Here is an 18,583-nt window from a genome sequence, read left to right as displayed (position 1 = left end):
GTAAATGAAAATTAAACAGGTTAAAGAGCAGAAAATATGAAAAAGGCAATTAAATATTTTATCACCCTTGCCAACGGTTCATGATCCCGCAAATTTCGCTGCGTTCTGCACGTTATTAAATTTAATCCCGCTGCTCGTCCCGTGATCCAGGTTTTTCATAAAGTTCTTCCCAAAAAAAAAAAAAAAAAAAAAACATCCCAACAAGACAACGCACAACATCAACGCCCCACATCGATCGACCGTCTGAAACGCGGCCACACGTGCCATAAAGTTGCGAAAATGTTTAAAGTCCTCGGTTCACGGCAGGACAAAGAGCTTGGACACGTGGTGGTGGCGACCACGTGGTGTGGTGAGCGTAATCATGTTTTACGAGCCTCGGTTGCGGTGCTTTTCGGCACTGACACACACACACACACAGATACACAAAAGTAAAGTAATGAGAAAATTTTCAATTTTGGGAAGGCGCAGGATGGTTAGTGCTTTGGGGTTGTTGTTGGAGGACCCGGAGTGCAACCGGTGGAAAATTGCTAATGAATTTTCACCTGGGGTGGAAATCCCTTTTTGGGAGGGAATATTTGCATCCACCTTTTAAAGGGTTGGGTTTTTTTTGTGATTTGTTTTAATTATGTCGAAATTGTTTCAAAATTATGATTTTCAGAAATCTAGTCCTAGCAAAATAATAAGATTTTCTGAAGAAATTAAAATTTAAAAGCAGTTTCACTGAAATACCAGACATAACAAGCCACAGTTCTGTCGACACCAAAGAGAGCTTGCCAGTATAATATTGATTTTGTCTGAGCATCCTTCCAAGAATCCGATAACCAGCGAGCAGCTTGCTGCTTAGGCACCTGTCTCTGCGTTTATTTTCCTCTCTCTCGATATTTTCTGTGAAAACAGCTTTGGAAAAAAGCGCAAACAATTTCGCACACACATGCTTTTGAAGCCATGAATGCAATCAACGGAAATGTTTTTTTTTGTTACTCTCAGTCAGAAATTTTCCCTCGAAAAACACTCAATTTATATGCATATCGTCGTGTGTGTGTGCCGGCAATGCAAAACTCCGCAAATACAACGTTGAATAAGTTCGAGGTAATTAGATTCGAATGACAAATCGTATTTCGAGCCCCCCCCCCTCTTTCCCTTCTCCACCACCCTTCTAGCAAGTACATGAATAATTCATCCCACCCGAAAAAGAATTGAAAAACAAAAAAGCTAATTTCTCACCGAAGCTCCCGCGAAAGTTGAAATTTTTCCCGCGCACGCAAGCACACATTGGAAGAACAAAACAAAAAGTCGTGTGCATAATTTACCGAAACACCCTCTGTTTTTCAATACATTTTTTTCTGACTCAAAGTGAAATAAAAAAGAAATTAAATTGCCAACTTTTGCAGTAAATTCAATCCTGCTTACATTTTCTTCTCCGAAAATGTTCAAGCAAAAAGAGACAAGATTTCCCTTTGACAATCACAGTTGCAGAATTCCTACAAAAAAAAAAGTTTACTTGTGGGGGTGTGACACGAAAGCTGAAAACACAGCCCACACACAACTTGGAAAAAAACTGACAAATTTTCATCGGAATCAGATTCTTTGATTCGCAGAAAATCCATAAGCTCTGTTATCCGATTAGCCTCGGTCTGGCGATGTCCAGATGCAATTCGTAACGAGCCAACAATAGGATGATCGAAGATTATTGCGATAAGAGGATTCAAAAGGGGGAGCTCTAATTGACGTGAAATTATGTCAAAAAAAGCATTATTTGAATCCTTCATAGTCTCTTTTTAGGTGATATTTTTTTTTAATTTCAAAGCGAATTCAGAATAGTTCAAACGCTGTATCAATTCGCAAATTTTTTTCTGACTTTTTATTTTGTATACTTTCAATTCAATGAATTTTTCACCATCGATTCCATATTTCCACACAAGCCATATTGGATTATTAGTTTTTCCATACGAATTTAAGGATTGTCAAATTCAATCAATACAAATAGTTGAAACCCGAATTTCTAACAAAACAAAACAAATAGGAAAATTCAGAAAAATAATCTGGAATTAAAAAATCTTGGTTATTTTCAGTGTTGGTATTCTCGCGCTCTCGAGTTCTCACCGCAAGTCTGCCGAGAGAAACTCGCCGATTGCCCGCGCTCTCCTCCACTTGCGAACGAGCTTTCTCGCTAGCCAAATTTGCCCGAACGGCTAGCACGAGGCGCTCGCGAGCGCTCGCGGCTGGAGCGAGAACGCGAGTGAAAGTGCGAGCGCGAGCGAGAAGAGAAAAATATTACAAGTTCTCTACCTCGCTCGCTCGAATTCCAACGCTGTTTTTTTAAGGGTCCAGAAAAGTTTAATTATAATGTTTTTTGCTGTTTTTTCGAGTACCCCTGACTCAAAGCGGTTTCAAAACACCCAAAAGGCAAAAAAAAGGAAATTTTGTTTGTTGGACTATTTTTTTAAATAGCTCTAAAAATGATCATTACAGCATTAATTATGAAAATGTTAATATTTTTAAATGAAATAATTAAAAACAGGGTAAATTCCCATATGTTTGGCAGGTTAAGCACTCGCTCCAAACTTCATCCAATTAGCTGATTTTGAATATTCAAACAACTTTTTTTTTTTAACTGTGGATAGAAACTTGCTTGCTCACTTACTATTGAACTATTTATCACTCGATTTCAATTGAAAACGCTTTCTTTGAGCTACAATTGAACTGCAAAGTGCTGATATGGCAACAGTACTGGCACGATGGAGTTAGATGCTGTTCCCCTATGTTGATTGAAAAAATTACGAAATATAAAAAACATCAATTAAATATTCTAGAACTTTGAACTTCAAACAATTCAATAAACGTAGTAATTGATGGATTCCTGTATTTGAGAACCAAAAAATATATATATTTGAGAACCAAAAAATTATATAAAAAAGAAAAAAATTACAGTAATGTAAAACTACAGTAAAAAAATACTTAAATTGGAATTTTTTTTTTTTACAAAATAATAAGCCATTGAAAAATTATAATAAAAAAAAATTAAGCTTTAATTCAAATCAAAAATTTTGTAATTCCATAATTTTAAAATTTTAAAATGACAATTAATTTTTAAAACATAAAATATCAAGATTATTACAAATTTCCAAAATTCATCATTAGAAATTCAATATAATTTAAAAAATCTTGATTTTGAATATTTTAAATCAGAAATTTGAAAAATTGAATAGTTAAAAAGTTCCGTATCTTTATGATAAAAATGAGAGATAAAAATTAAAGGGAGTTTAGCTTTAAAAAGATAAATAAACACAATACGATCATTTTTTGATATATATTTAGCTATGTTTTTGAAGTTACATTTTTCTTAGGATCTCTTATGACCATGAAAGATAGATTGAAAAAGTAAAGAAAACTTGCAACAATATTTTAGAAGTAAAACTTTTTTGCCAAAGAACTGCTCCTGTTTGAAAAAATAGAAAACTCACAAAAATATTGTGACAAACAAGAAGGTTGTTTTTGTAAGTAAAATAAAAACTCAAAAAATATTATACGAGGCGACCATTTCTTTTAGAACTGCTCATGTTAGAAAGAATGGAAATCTCTCCAAAAAATGGTTTGGAAGTTATTCTGTTTATTAAAAAAAATATCATTACTAAAAGGATGGATAAACAACGGATAAACTCACAGAAAAAATCCGATTTGTTTGAAACAAAATATTTTTTTAAAGAGTTTTTAAAAAGTTTATAATTATAATTAATTATTTCATTTTTTCACATTCGATCTTTTATCCATTCGACCTTATGCCTTTCGGCCTTTTGGCATTTGACCTTTTGTCCTTTTGACCTTATGTCTTTTGACCTTTTCATCTTGGTCAGGATAATAATTTCAAAGAAAATAGGGAGACACGGGATAAAATTTCATTTTTTTTTTACTTTAAGCTTTTTTTTGTATTAGTTTTTGAATCAGTTCGGAACAAATTTGGAGTTTATTTATTATTAAGTGTTTATTGTTAATAAAAATCGAAAATTAAATGAAAAAAAAAAAACGAAGAACGATTTGAAATTATTTTATCTTAAAATTGAATTTCAAATGTAAAAGTATTTTCCTTAAGTTTTGATAAATGGCATCGGTTTTGAGTTGGAATTCATTGCACATGTATTTTTTCGATAAAGAATGCCCTTTTCAAATTTATTAAATATTGTCCATGTTCGTCCATGGCTGAAAAAATATTTTTAGATTGTTATGCCCGACCGGGTTTTTTAAATATATCCTTATAACGTATAAAAATCAAAAACTTCGATTTACGAGGTAAACCAAACCTTTGTGAAACGATCACAAATCAAAAGGGCTTTACACTTATGATTTTGTTGCCAAAAATAGTAAATTTATTAAATTTTGCTAGTTTTCTGTTTTCACCATTGCAAAAGTATGAACTCGATTCTTCCTAGTGACTTGTTCTGTTGTCACATTGTATTGAGATATCTTAACTTAAAAAGAATTGATACATTCATGAAAAAAGAATTGGCTGAATATAAACTTTAGACTAAGTTTTGAATTACGTCGTTGGACAACATATTTTTGTCATGGCCGTTCAAGACACGAACGACAAAACAAAGAGAAACAAAAAAGTGTATGTCGACGATGCTCAGATATAGAAGAAAGACTTTTAAAAGAGCCCACTTTAAACATAAATTATTTGCAGATGAAAATTCAACAATTTATGACATGTGAACCACAATCCCAGCGTCAAATAAAGTAAAAAGAAAATCCTCTCGGTGGCGGTTTTTCGCACACATTTTACGCCCGGGCCTCAAATCTAGCGCTAAACCGAGCGAGCAAATATGTTTACCGTTCTAATAAACACGCTCGTAAATATTTTTCTATGGTGATTTCGGCCGGACTCAAATTGCCATCGCGTCTGTGTGTGTGTGCATGAGCTCCTGACTTGTGGGGATCCTTCCCAACCCAAGCAACTGGGTGTCGTGTGTTTGGCCACCAAAAAGCTACAACAGCCTCGAGGCACAAAGAGAAAACAAAACACTCACACGGTCACAAAATTCCGCATGCCACCCTTTCACGGTGGGGTAGCAAATATGTGTGAATAAAGATAACACACAGTCTCTTTTTTTTTCGGCTGCTTTCTTTCTTCTCGGCAGTGTTGTGTCTGTGGAATTTTGTTGTTGTGTCCGCCTTCGACGACGACCCAAACGGGCATTAACATAAATATATGTGTGCGTGTGTGAGTGTGTGAGCAACATTCTTCCGGCTCAGCGAAATACACACACGAACATGTTTATGCAAAAGTCGCCAGTGGTGGTGGGAGTTTGGACATTTCAATAGCTGGAGGAAAATGAAGTCTTTTTTATTGGAAATGGTTGTTGGCTTACAGACAAAGGGATGGTACTTTGAATAAAAATATCATAATGTAGAAATTACTGTATTCAGAACACAAAACACAAAACACAAAACACAAAACACAAAACACAAAACACAAAACACAAAACACAAAACACAAAACACAAAACACAAAACACAAAACACAAAACACAAAACACAAAACACAAAACACAAAACACAAAACACAAAACACAAAACACAAAACACAAAACACAAAACACAAAACACAAAACACAAAACACAAAACACAAAACACAAAACACAAAACACAAAACACAAAACACAAAACACAAAACACAAAACACAAAACACAAAACACAAAACACAAAACACAAAACACAAAACACAAAACACAAAACACAAAACACAAAACACAAAACACAAAACACAAAACACAAAACACAAAACACAAAACACAAAACACAAAACACAAAACACAAAACACAAAACACAAAACACAAAACACAAACACAAAACACTTTGAAAGACAAAAAAGACAAAAAAGACAAAAAAGACAAAAAAGACAAAAAAGACAAAAAAGACAAAAAAGACAAAAAAGACAAAAAAGACAAAAAAGACAAAAAAGACAAAAAAGACAAAAAAGACAAAAAAGACAAAAAAGACAAAAAAGACAAAAAAGACAAAAAAGACAAAAAAGACAAAAAAGACAAAAAAGACAAAAAAGACAAAAAAGACAAAAAAGACAAAAAAGACAAAAAAGACAAAAAAGACAAAAAAGACAAAAAAGACAAAAAAGACAAAAAAGACAAAAAAGACAAAAAAGACAAAAAAGACAAAAAAGACAAAAAAGACAAAAAAGACAAAAAAGACAAAAAAGACAAAAAAGACAAAAAAGACAAAAAAGACAAAAAAGACAAAAAGACAAAAAAGACAAAAAAGACAAAAAAGACAAAAAAGACAAAAAAGACAAAAAAGACAAAAAAGACAAAAAAGACAAAAAAGACAAAAAAGACAAAAAAGACAAAAAAGACAAAAAAGACAAAAAAGACAAAAAGACAAAAAAGACAAAAAAGACAAAAAAGACAAAAAAGACAAAAAAGACAAAAAAGACAAAAAAGACAAAAAGAAAAAAAGACAAAAAAGACAAAAAAGACAAAAAAGACAAAAAAGACAAAAAAGACAAAAAAGACAAAAAAGACAAAAAAGACAAAAAAGACAAAAAAGACAAAAAAGACAAAAAAGACAAAAAAGACAAAAAAGACAAAAAAGACAAAAAAGACAAAAAAGACAAAAAAGACAAAAAAGACAAAAAAGACAAAAAAGACAAAAAAGACAAAAAAGACAAAAAAGACAAAAAGACAAAAAAGACAAAAAAGACAAAAAAGATAAAAAAAGACAAAAAAGACAAAAAAGACAAAAAAGACAAAAAAGACAAAAAAGACAAAAAAGACAAAAAAGACAAAAAAGACAAAAAAGACAAAAAAGACAAAAAAGACAAAAAAGACAAAAAAGACAAAAAAGACAAAAAAGACAAAAAAGACAAAAAAGACAAAAAAGACAAAAAAGATAAAAAAGACAAAAAAGACAAAAAAGACAAAAAAGACAAAAAAGACAAAAAAGACAAAAAAGACAAAAAAGACAAAAAAGACAAAAAAGACAAAAAAGACAAAAAAGACAAAAAAGACAAAAAAGACAAAAAAGACAAAAAAGACAAAAAAGACAAAAAAGACAAAAAAAGACAAAAAAAGACAAAAAAGACAAAAAAGACAAAAAAGACAAAAAAAGACAAAAAAAGACAAAAAAGACAAAAAAGACAAAAAAGACAAAAAAGACAAAAAAAAAATTAAAAAGAGTTCCTGGTTCCTAACAATAAACAATGCCCATGGCCACCGGTTCCAAAAATATTGCATCAATATCAGTAACGAAAAAGGCCGACAACGACGATCTTCGGCCGACATCTGGGAGCAGTTTGTACGCGCATATGTGTGTGTGAGAGTTTTCCTTTGGTCCTTTTTATTTAACTCACATTTTCACTTCATGAATAAAAAAAAAGACATAAAAGGCAAAAAAAGACAAAAAAGACAAAAAAGACAGATGACTATTGACTAAATACTAAAAGCAGATGGCGGACAATAGAAGGCAGAAAGCATAATTCAGTTGGCAGAAAGGCAGAATACAGAGAGGCAGATGATAGAAGGCCAAACACAGACGATATAAGGCAGAAGACAATAAGTAGGAGGCAGAAACTGAAGACTGTAGATTGATGCAGAATACCCAAGACTGAAAACAGAAGGCAGAAAGCAGAGTACGGAAAGTAAAAAACATAAGTCTTTAGACTGAATGCATAAAGCAGAAGACTTAAGACAGAAGGCAGAAGACATAGAGCAAACGAAATAAGGCTGATGGCAGATGATAGAAGGCAGAAGGCGAATGGCAAAAGGCAACAGGTAGAATGCAGAAAACTCAAGACTGAAGGCAGTAGGAAGAAGGCAGAAGGCAAAAGCCAATACGCAGAAGAAAAAGGGTACAACGTAAATCAGAAGGCAGAAAGCAAAGGTAAAATTCAGGTAAAAGGCAGAAGTCTTAAGACTGAATGCAGAAGACTCAAGACTGAAGTCAGAAGACAGAAGGCAGACAGCAGACGAAATAAAGCTGACAGATGATAGAAGGCAGAAGGCAAAAGGCAGATGGCAAAAGGCAATAGATAGAATGCAGAAAACTCAAGACTGATGGCTGAAGGCAGTAGGCAGAAGGTAGAACGCAAATCAGAAGGCAGAAAGCAATGGTCAAATGCAGAAGGGCAAAGGCAGATGGCAGAAGGCTTGAAGGCAGAAGCCAGATGACTCAAGCTTGAAAAAAGAAGACTCAAGTCTAAAGGTAGAAGGCAGAAAGTAGAAGGCAGACGACAGTCTTTCGTGAGTTCCACCACTGGTTCCTAACAATAAACAATGCCCATGACTGCCGGTTCCAAGAATATTGCATCAATATCAGCAACGAAAAAGACCGACAACGACGATCTTCGGCCGGCATCTGGGGGCAATTTGTACGCGCATGTGTGTGTGAGAGAGTTTTCCTTTGGTCCTTTTTATTTAACTCACATTTTCACTTTATGAATCTCGGGCATCTTTCGGAGCGAGTGTTTTTCGGAGCCGGTCCAGCCGCAGGGTCCAGCCCAGGGTCGTAAAATAAAACCAAACTACTGCCTATATGTGTGCATAATAAAGCGACCGTTGGGCTGTATTTCGATATCCGGTTCCTGGTTGCGGCTTTCCTTTTGTGGGTGGGTTAATCCTCTCAAGTGTGCTGCCGGAGGTGGTGGTGGTCCTGTTGCTTACCAAAACAACGACATTCTCGGCGGGAAACAAGGACCCGGCAATTTGTCTCCGGGCACCGGCACATGGTCCACCATGATTTGTTTAAAGTGCCAGATTTGGAACGACCACGGAAGGGACAGCTCGTGCTGCTTCTCGGGTGACATTAATGGGGTGCTTTTATTACTTTGACCGAAAATTTCGCTGCTGCCTTAAGAGGAGCCATTATTAGGTAAGGAAAACGGAAGGACCCTAATAAAAATCGGTGTGACATGGTGGGGAGGGGGCTAATTGTTTACAAATTGCATGAATTTTAGCACTTTGAAAGTCGTTTTGGATGTCACTCAGCAATTTCAAGTACTTTGAAGGTTTTCATTTGCTGAAGCTGTGGGTTAGGCTGTTACAACAAGTTTCAAATAATTGTACAAAAAAAGCTTATCCAAACATGTTTAATGATGTTGAAAATGTAAATATTTGTAAAATATCAAATGTGTGATTTATTCATTGCCAATTAATTCGAATGGAATAGAACGACCAGATGTAATCCAACAAGCTAAACAAGCTGCAGACCATCAAATTTCAAATGTTGACCAACTTTCCAGCAGAACTACTTTGTTTACCTTTCATTAATGATGCCACAAAAACAAACCTCATGATCTCGTGCTCATTCCGCATGCAATCCGTTCAAATTAATTGAATAACGCAAATCGATATCATCCCTGGGCCGCAATTTCCTGTGCCAGTTTTTTTTAGTTGTTATCGCCATCATCCTGATCCTGCCAACCAGGCAATAAAACCTACCTGGTTTGACGCAAAAACAAGCCCTCCCAAACACGATAAACAAACCGCACACTTTATCCTTCCGCAAATCCCGCCCGCAAACCCGAACCCCAAAACCAACAGATAACCAATTCAATAAACTGACATTAATACGAACTGCACGTGTGTGCAGATGTACGTTATTACGTCACGTTTTTTTTTGCATACCGAGCAGTGATGCCAAATCCTCGTCCACCGTCGTGCCTCCCAAGCAGCGATGCCACTTGGAGGGCTCATCTGACGAGGTGCCTCCCAAGCGGCGTTGCTATTAAATTAATTTCATGAGTCATTTAAGATGAATTTGTCACCACTGGCCCCGAATTGTGCGAAAGCCCGATCCCTTTTGGCACGTGGGCGTCGACAGTAAAAGCGATTTTCGCAGGTATCATCCGAAACCGAGTTGTGGCGGAAATGAAACAGTTCTGGAGTGCAGGATGCGGGTGGGGGCGCGAACAGGTTTCGGGGTGGTAGAGATTTTTATGGCAATCTCCAAAAAGTTCATTTTACTGCCAATTGCACACGCATGATGAAGTGGATGCAGCAGCTACAGAGTAAACAGACTCGCAATATCAACATGTCCTTGTGATGGTGGTGTTTGACGGGAGTTTAATATTGGGATTTTGAATTTGATATTTTCGAATATTTGTTTTCTCAAATTAATTGGAAATCAATTTTATTATAACTTTTGTGTACACATTCTATGCTGACAGCCTTATTTTAAATTTGGTTCATATGCTATATATTATTTGATATCGAGATTATTTTCAGAAAAATTCAGAACATAAATGATTGATTTGATTCTATAGACGTTATATTTGAACGTGGTGATCAAGGTGAAGCCAGCCGTTACTCTCATATAAATAAACTATAACCACAAAATACGTTGCAGTCTATACTCAACACAGTTCAACGAAAATCTGCACCAAAAGGAATCAGGATCTGCTCCAAAGCACTGAAGGAAGTTCAAAGGCGTCCCAAAAGTCTTATTATTGTATGATGCAATGATTGATGGCGAATACTGATGCGTTGAAGATTTTCATAAACCATAATGAATCACGAACTGTACTAACTCTTTAGAGCATAATTTTAACAAGAAGAAGAAGACATTTTTTTAAAAAGTCCACAGAAATGCGAAAATATTATCTTTGCATGGAACATGATGCTGCCAGCTGGAATCACCTTAAAAAAAATTGAAATGTCAACCCTCTAGTATAAAAATTCTGAGTTGTTTTTTTTTCCAAATTCAGAAAAGTCATTTTGAGCACATATTTCCTAGGAAAAATCCAATTCTAATTTGTTTTATCTTCTTTTCTTACAATTTTAGTTATTCTTTACAGCCTTTAATCTTTTTTTGCAAAGAGTTTTTTTTTTATTTTCCCGTAAACATTTTTTTTTTTAGTTTTATTCTAAATTATGGTCATATTTGAACAAAAAAAAATACTTCTTTTAATTTATTGGAAGAGCACATTAAACAAGAAAACTTGTCAATTCAATGCGTTATTTATATAAGTTTTGTCTGATAAATGGGCACCGTAAAACGGGGTGACATTGGTAGCTGGGCTGACTTTGATAGATTTGAGATTTTTCCGTAAAATTAAGAGTACAAATCAAATACGTTTGGAATGCTATGGAATCATACTGACTATGGTAGAGAAGTGTTCGAAGTACTTCAATGGTAGAGAAGTGTTCGAAGTACTTCAAGAAGAAGTTTTCATTAAATTTTGAAAAGTTGAAATAGTTATTTAACTATAATTAAGAAAATGTTGATTAAAAGCATTATTTTGATATTCTCAAAGTGTCATGATTTTCTTTAAAAAAAACGGAAAACGGAATGCATTTTCGGATTCTTTGGTCAATTTTCCATTAGGAGAAGGTAAAATAAGTTTGTAAATAATAAATATTATGTGTTTTTGAAATATAATTCAAAAAATCTTCAGATTTATAGGCATTTTCAGTAAAACACATTTCATAAAAAATGTGAAAACTTTAGATTTGTGCTTCGATTTCAGTTTACAAAGCAATATGAATCGATAATTTTATAAACAAAACTAGTTTTACGAATTTCATACAAAATGGTGTTTTTTAAAATAATGTTACAAAAAATGTATATAAACATTTTTTTTTCGCAAAAACTATATTACCAACCTTAGCGATGATGATGATTGTCATAGAAATAAAATATCAACACCTTAGATATGTTTTTGACAAGAGAAACTGTGACTATCAAAGTCACTTTCGAATTCAAAATATGAATTTTTGACGCAGCTATTTTTTAAGGCACTTTTGGAAAAACAAACTTTTTTTCAAGTATAGTGCATGGAACTTATGTGGCCTACCTCAGTACATGTTTTAAAAATAGTAATCTTAAGAAAACCCTTGACAATTGAAAAATATTCCAAAAATAAATTGAAATTCTATCAATGTCACCCCGGATTACGGTATGTTATAATAATAAGCATTGCTACATTCATCATCATCTATGATATTTCGAGGATTAAAAAATATGGCTTTTTAAATTCAGGTGTTCTCTACTTATCAATGTTATAAAGAGAAAACCTTAAGAAAATTTTGAAATATTTGATACAGACAATAAAACCATAAAAAATTAAGGATTCTCAAATTAACGATATTGTGTGCGATAACATAACATAACATAACATAACATAACATAACATAACATAACATAACATAACATAACATAACATAACATAACATAACATAACATAACATAACATAACATAACATAACATAACATAACATAACATAACATAACATAACATAACATAACATAACATAACATAACATAACATAACATAACATAACATAACATAACATAACATAACATAACATAACATAACATAACATAACATAAAATAACATAACATAACATAACATAAAATAACATAACATAACATAACATAACATAACATAACATAACATAACATAACATAACATAACATAACATAACATAACATAACATAACATAACATAACATAACATAACATAACATAACATAACATAACATAACATAACATAACATAACATAACATAACATAACATAACATAACATAACATAACATAACATAACATAACATAACATAACATAACATAACATAACATAACATAACATAACATAACATAACATAACATAACATAACATAACATAACATAACATAACATAACATAACATAACATAACATAACATAACATAACATAACATAACATAACATAACATAACATAACATAACATAACATAACATAACATAACATAACATAACATAACATAACATAACATAACATAACATAACATAACATAACATAACATAACATAACATAACATAACATAACATAACATAACATAACATAACATAACATAACATAACATAACATAACATAACATAACATAACATAACATAACATAACATAACATAACATAACATAACATAACATAACATAACATAACAAAAAAAATGAAATTTTTGGCGAAAAAATTTACTCTTCGTCGGAAAATACAAAATGTGTTCAAAGGAGTTCAAACATGCTAAATATGATTGTAAACGCCTGGAAATGCATTTTAACTGGTTTTCAGATGATTAAACTTTAAATTTCATAAAAATTTCGAAGTTTTTCGAAAAAATATTGTTTTTGAAAGATCCATAACTAAATTTTGCTTGTTATCCATATTGCAAATTATAAAAAAAACATTTTCGAAAAAATTTCGGCTTTTAGGATAATTTGAATATTCTACCTATAATATTCAAAATTAAAGGAAAACGTCACTAAAAATTTATAAAATATTTGGCATTGTTGATTGGCTATCCATTTATCACCCCGCCAAGAAAAAAACAACAGATTTTCGAATGTTTGGTCGCAAAAATATAATTAGTTTATAACATTTTTTGTCCTTCGCATGGAAAATCTTCAAAAGCTGTCCATATCAATGAGAACAGCTTTTTGTGATCGTTATTAGGCCCCAAACAACCGCCTAATAAAAATCCGCAAAATAGTTGAAATTATCCTTTTTGTTTCTGCAATTTTTATTTTTCTGGCAATTAAAAAATCAAATATTATACCGCTAAAATAAAAACAAATCGAAAAAAATCGTGCTATGTTGCTCCTGACAAGACATACAGCTTTCTCAAGACTAGTCTAAAACTTTATTTTTACATTTTAGACCGGTTTCTAGGAGAAAGTTTTAGTTTTTTTTTGCTCACATTTTTGGATTTTTTTTTTGTAAAATATTTAAATTTGCATAATGGACAAAATTTTGTAAAAAAAATGTAGTTTTATGTAAATTTCAGTATTTAAATCGATATTTTGCAATATTAGTACTACTGTTTTTAAACTTACCCAATGATCTAAAAAAAATGTTTGAATTAGATTTTTAAAATATTTTGATTGTTCAATTTCAATTCGTTTTTGTTAGTTAAAAGTCATGTAACAATTATTTCATTCACAGTACATAACAGAGTTGTGGAGTTCCTTTCAGATGTGTGTTAAATCTCAATCCATTTTTGAACGATTATTGCTTGTAACTAAGGGATTACCAAGCAATTTGATTGTTAAAAGTTACTTTAAATGAGTTACGTCACTTCACAGTTAATTTAACATTTCGCTCAGCTCGTCACGTAACACACTCATTAGCAGCGCAGCGACTACTTCAATTACTTCACGGAAATCCTCATCAAAGGCTTCCGGTATTTACCTTGCATCAATGAACCTCTTCACAGTAATTACCGGTGTGTGTGTCCACAAATCGATGACCGCCATAAACTCCGCTGCCGTTGGTGGCCAACCAGCCATTAGTCATATTACATTTCGAAAAACCACCACGCGCGAGTTCTGCTGTTGACACTTTTATGAATTTGTTCCCTAACTTCGCTCCCACTTCACCTTCTCATTTTTGTGTGACGCTTTGAATATTAATTGGGGGTGGATATTTTCGAGTTTGCATTTCGATGAATAATGAATTATGTGGCATTTAATTTTATGAACCTTCGCGGGGTGGGGGGAGTTGGTGTTCAATAAATTGCGTGTTCCGGAGAGAGAGTTTGAAAAAAAAGCAGGATCGATGGGTGGCCATTTTTCCCGAGCCCGGCGGGGGTTTCCAAGGGTCGGGCTGCAGGTCAAACGGGCTGAAGCCGCTGGTGTGCGTTGTATTAATTATCGGGTGTTTGTTGCGTTCGTTGTTTGGTTAAGGGTAAAGTGGTTCACTTTGTTTGTCCCCGTGGGGTTGGTTTGAGTGGGAAATTTCGGTAAGCTCTTCGTGGTTCGGGCGGGGTTAGCAGATGAATGTTTACAATGTTGGCGGTTAAAAGTCTGAGTTGAGAGCCTACAGAGTGGAAGTTCTTGCTGGTTTTGTCCAAATCTACATTTGGACAAGGTAGGTGTCGTTAATGACCACAATTGTTTTTTTCTTAGAACTTTTGAAGACCAAACCAATTTTTAAGAAAATCTACATACTGACAAGGCAGGCACCGTTAATGATCATGATTGACCAATCAAGCTAAATTAAAATCAAATGTTTGTTTATTTGTTGCGTTCTAGTATATTTGATAAAAATTCATTCTCTCCTAACAATAATAAATAAGTCTAACTAAGATTAGTTCTCCTCACGAACACCACCGCAGATGACATCTTCATCGTCAGTACAGAACTCCAGCGCCGCATCGAACAGCTGTCCCTTGGGGCACTTTAGCTTGCTCTTCTTGAACTTGTCCTTCTTCTTCAGCGTACACACAAAGTACCGTCCGCAGCTGCTCGGATCCGGGAACGTTCCCTCCTCGGTACAGTCGAACTTGACCTTCTCCACCGGCACCTCAACTTCGTTGCCAGATTCTCCAGAAACCTCCACGTTCAAAACAGCTTCATCCTCCTGCTCAGACTCCCCCTCCGAACTCCTTCCAACGCCCGGTCGTGGAGTGGCGACGCACCGCTGACGAGGCGCCGCAAACACCTGCCCGGCGGGGCAGTCCAGGTTGTACTGCAGGTAGCCTCCCAGCACGTTCCACACGCACCAGAAGTACTTGGTGTTGTCGGTGGGATCGGCGAAGCGACCCGGAGCGGTGCAGGTGAACTGCCCGGGGAAGCACGGAGCTTGGTCGGCGGCGCAGCGCTGCAGGACCGGGTTGTACGCCCACCCTAGGATGCAGCTCTGTTCGACCTCGTACAGGCCGAACGGGAGCCACACGCAGATGTAGTACTTGTGGCAGTCCGAGGGATGGGGGAAGCGACCCGAGCGCTGACAGACGAAGGGTGCTTCGGCGGAGCTGGAGTCGCTGCCGCTTTCGTCGGATGCTGAGCCGGCAGTTGGAGTAGTTTCCGTTGATACAGCTGTTGAATCAGTAGACTCAGTAGCCGTAACCGTAGCGTCAGCTGTAGACTCTTGTTCAGCAGCTACCGTCGTTTCGGAGGTGGATTCTGCACCGGCATCCGATGATTCCGGGTGAGACTCCTCAGTGTTCTCTGTCGTAGCAGGTTGAGATTCCTCGCTGCCCTCGGTAGTGTTTGGGTTGGGTTCTGTTGTGGCGTCAGCTGTGGTTTCTGGTTGGGACTCTCCGGCATCAGCTGTGGTATCCGACTCGAGTTGATCGCTAGCGGTTGTGGTATCCGGTTGGGATTCCACTGGAGAATCAGTATCTTCAGGCTGAGATTCCACTGGGGCATCGGTGAGCTCGGGTTGGGATTCCACTGGAGCATCAGTGCTTTCAGATTGAGGTTCCACTGGGGCGCCTGTGCTTTCTGGTTGGGATTCTACTGGAGCATCAGTGTCTTCTGGCTGGGATTCTACTGGAGTATCAGTACCTTCAGGTTGGGATTCCGCTGGAGAGTCTGTGCTTTCCGGTTGGGATTCCACTGGAGCGTCTGTGTCCACTGGAGAGTTAGTACCTTCCGGTTGAGATTCAATTGGAGAGTCAGTACCTTCAGGTTGAGATTCTACCGGAGAATCAGTATCTTCCGGTTGAGAGTCTACTGGAGTATTAGCGTCTTCGGGCTGGGATTCAACTGGAGAATCCGTGCTTTCTGGTTGGGATTCCACTGGAGCGTCTGTGTCCACTGGAGAATCAGTACCTTCAGGTTGAGATTCTACTGGAGCACCAGTAGCTTCCGGTTGAGATTCTACTGGAGCATCGGTGACCTCGGCATTGGTGACCTCTGGTTGAGATTCCTCGGTAACAGCAGTGGTTTCTGGGTTGCTCTCAGTGGCGTCTTCTGAGACTTCTGGTTGAGATTCTTCTTCAGTGGTATCCGGTTGAGATTCACCTGCTGTAACAGTCGTTTCGGGTTGAGATTCTTCAGCTTCCTGAGTGGCTTCCGGTTGAGATTCTTCTACGGCTTCGGTGACCTCTGATGGAGATTCTTCTGCTGCAACAGTTGTCTCCGGCTGAGTCTCCTCAGCAGCTTCCGTAGGTTCAGGCTGGGCTTCTTCAACTTCAACAGTGGTATCCGGCTGGGATTCCTCAATAGCATCCGTACTGTTTGGTTCGGATTCTTCAACGGCAATGGTAGTGTCAGCTTGAGGATCCTCTGAAGCTGCTTGCGTCTCGTCAGCATTCTCCGCTTCTACAACTTCCGTCTCCGTTGTATCTGGTGCGGGAGCACCTGTAACTTCCGGTTGGGGATCTTCACTAGCTTCAACTGCAACAGTCGTTTCGGACTGTGCATCTTCAGTAGCTTCCGGTTGAGATGCGTCAACAACCTCCACTTCCTCTGGTTGCGTCGGATCTGGTTGGACGACCTCAAGCGTAGTCTGAATCGGCTCATTTTCCGTCTCTTCGTTCGCTGTCGTCTCTTCCGGTAGTACTTCCGCTTCGGTAATCACTTCCCTTTCCTCTTCAGGAAGCTCGGAAGGACCTAAGATTAAATCACGTCTTGTAGTTACGATTCCAGAGTTCATCAAACTCAACCTACCTTCCGAAACGATCTGCTGCGCCTCGGTCGGTTCGGGGGCAGCCGTCGTAGACGGTGGCACCGACGAGTCACACTCGAACCGTCCCACGTTGCTACAGAAGGTACCCCGCGGGCAGTACTGGGCCTCGTCGTCCACCGTCTGGGGTTGCCCGTCGCCCAGGTCTATGCAAATCTGGAACCGGGTGTCGTCCAGACACAGGTAGTCCTTCCCGTGACAATCGGTGCCGGCGGCCTGTGAGTGAGCCGTACGCGCCGTAATAATCTGCGGAAGCACAAACACCAGAGAGAGCAAACACTTTACAATTTTTACCAACGTTCTTTGGCAACTTTGGGATGTTCAGCGAACTTACCAACACGATAAACTGCAGCACGAGCAGCTTCACTAAATTTTCCATGGCGGCGGCAGAGAGAACTTGGGCTACTTGCACTAACGTAACTTAAGAGTGAGGTATCCAACTTTAAGCAAGTGGATTCGTTCGAGATACTTGAATGAATGGTTGACTTCCCTCCCATCCAGGGTCAATTTATAATACCTAAAACTCATCTGCAGAGGAAAAATCCCATCACTATCTCGCGCGATATCTCGCTCGAAATTCCCGCGAAAACAAAAACATCAGCATCAGCATCCCACTGACTGTATCCAACAGGGGAAGGGCTGTTATCGCGCCGGTTTAGCCCTAAGACTTCTGCAACAGCAACTACACAGAGTTCGCGCTCGCCCAGTGTTGTCATGCAAACAAATCTTGCACAGCGCTCAACCCCCTACCACGAACGCGAGAGTAATCGCGCCCGCAAACAAGACTAATCTAACACTAGACCCGGTGTTTGTTTTTGTTTCATTTCAGGTGAATAACAATCAGGGCTCAATGGTGACGACGATGAGCTTCGAGGGAGTGTAATGACGCTGCTGGCTGCTTTCGAAGAAAACTGAGTAAGGATATCAATTGTGTGTGTGCGTGTGTTTACACAAAGTGGTGTAATTAGCACCTAGTCATTGCTTAAAGGGGAAGGGTTTGTCATAACCTCAAAAATAATTTAAAGTTTTTGAAGACTCCAATTCGACTTCACATTTATGCCGTTTAAAGTTGAACTTTAGGTGAACCTCGTTGGATAAATGTACGATTCATGCTGAAAAAATCCTCTTTTTGCAACTTGTTGCATAAACTACTGGGTCTCGTGGCGCAGGGGTAGCGGCTTCGGCTGCC

The 18,583-nt window shown here is 36.8% G+C and overlaps 2 protein-coding genes across 2 annotated transcripts in view; one reads left to right on the top strand and one right to left on the bottom strand.

The window, feature by feature from the left end:
- Positions 1 to 18,583, top strand: part of LOC120432351 (hemicentin-1-like) — a 295,990-nt gene that overhangs the window by 34,073 nt on the left and 243,334 nt on the right. The window lies entirely within an intron of this gene.
- Positions 14,996 to 17,887, bottom strand: LOC120432348 (cell surface glycoprotein 1-like). The gene is made up of 3 exons (XM_039597535.2): positions 17,729 to 17,887; positions 17,379 to 17,640; positions 14,996 to 17,321 (listed from the first exon to the last, which is right to left on the bottom strand). Exons 1-3 carry the CDS (start codon positions 17,771 to 17,773, stop codon positions 15,070 to 15,072), a joined length of 2,559 nt encoding a protein of 852 aa, XP_039453469.1. The 5' UTR covers positions 17,774 to 17,887; the 3' UTR covers positions 14,996 to 15,069.

This window comes from Culex pipiens, chromosome 3 (assembly GCF_016801865.2).
Source record: "Culex pipiens pallens isolate TS chromosome 3, TS_CPP_V2, whole genome shotgun sequence".
Taxonomy (NCBI): Eukaryota; Metazoa; Arthropoda; class Insecta; order Diptera; family Culicidae; genus Culex; species Culex pipiens.
Note: the sequence above shows the minus strand (reverse complement) of the source record. Positions and strands in the feature narration are given on the sequence as shown.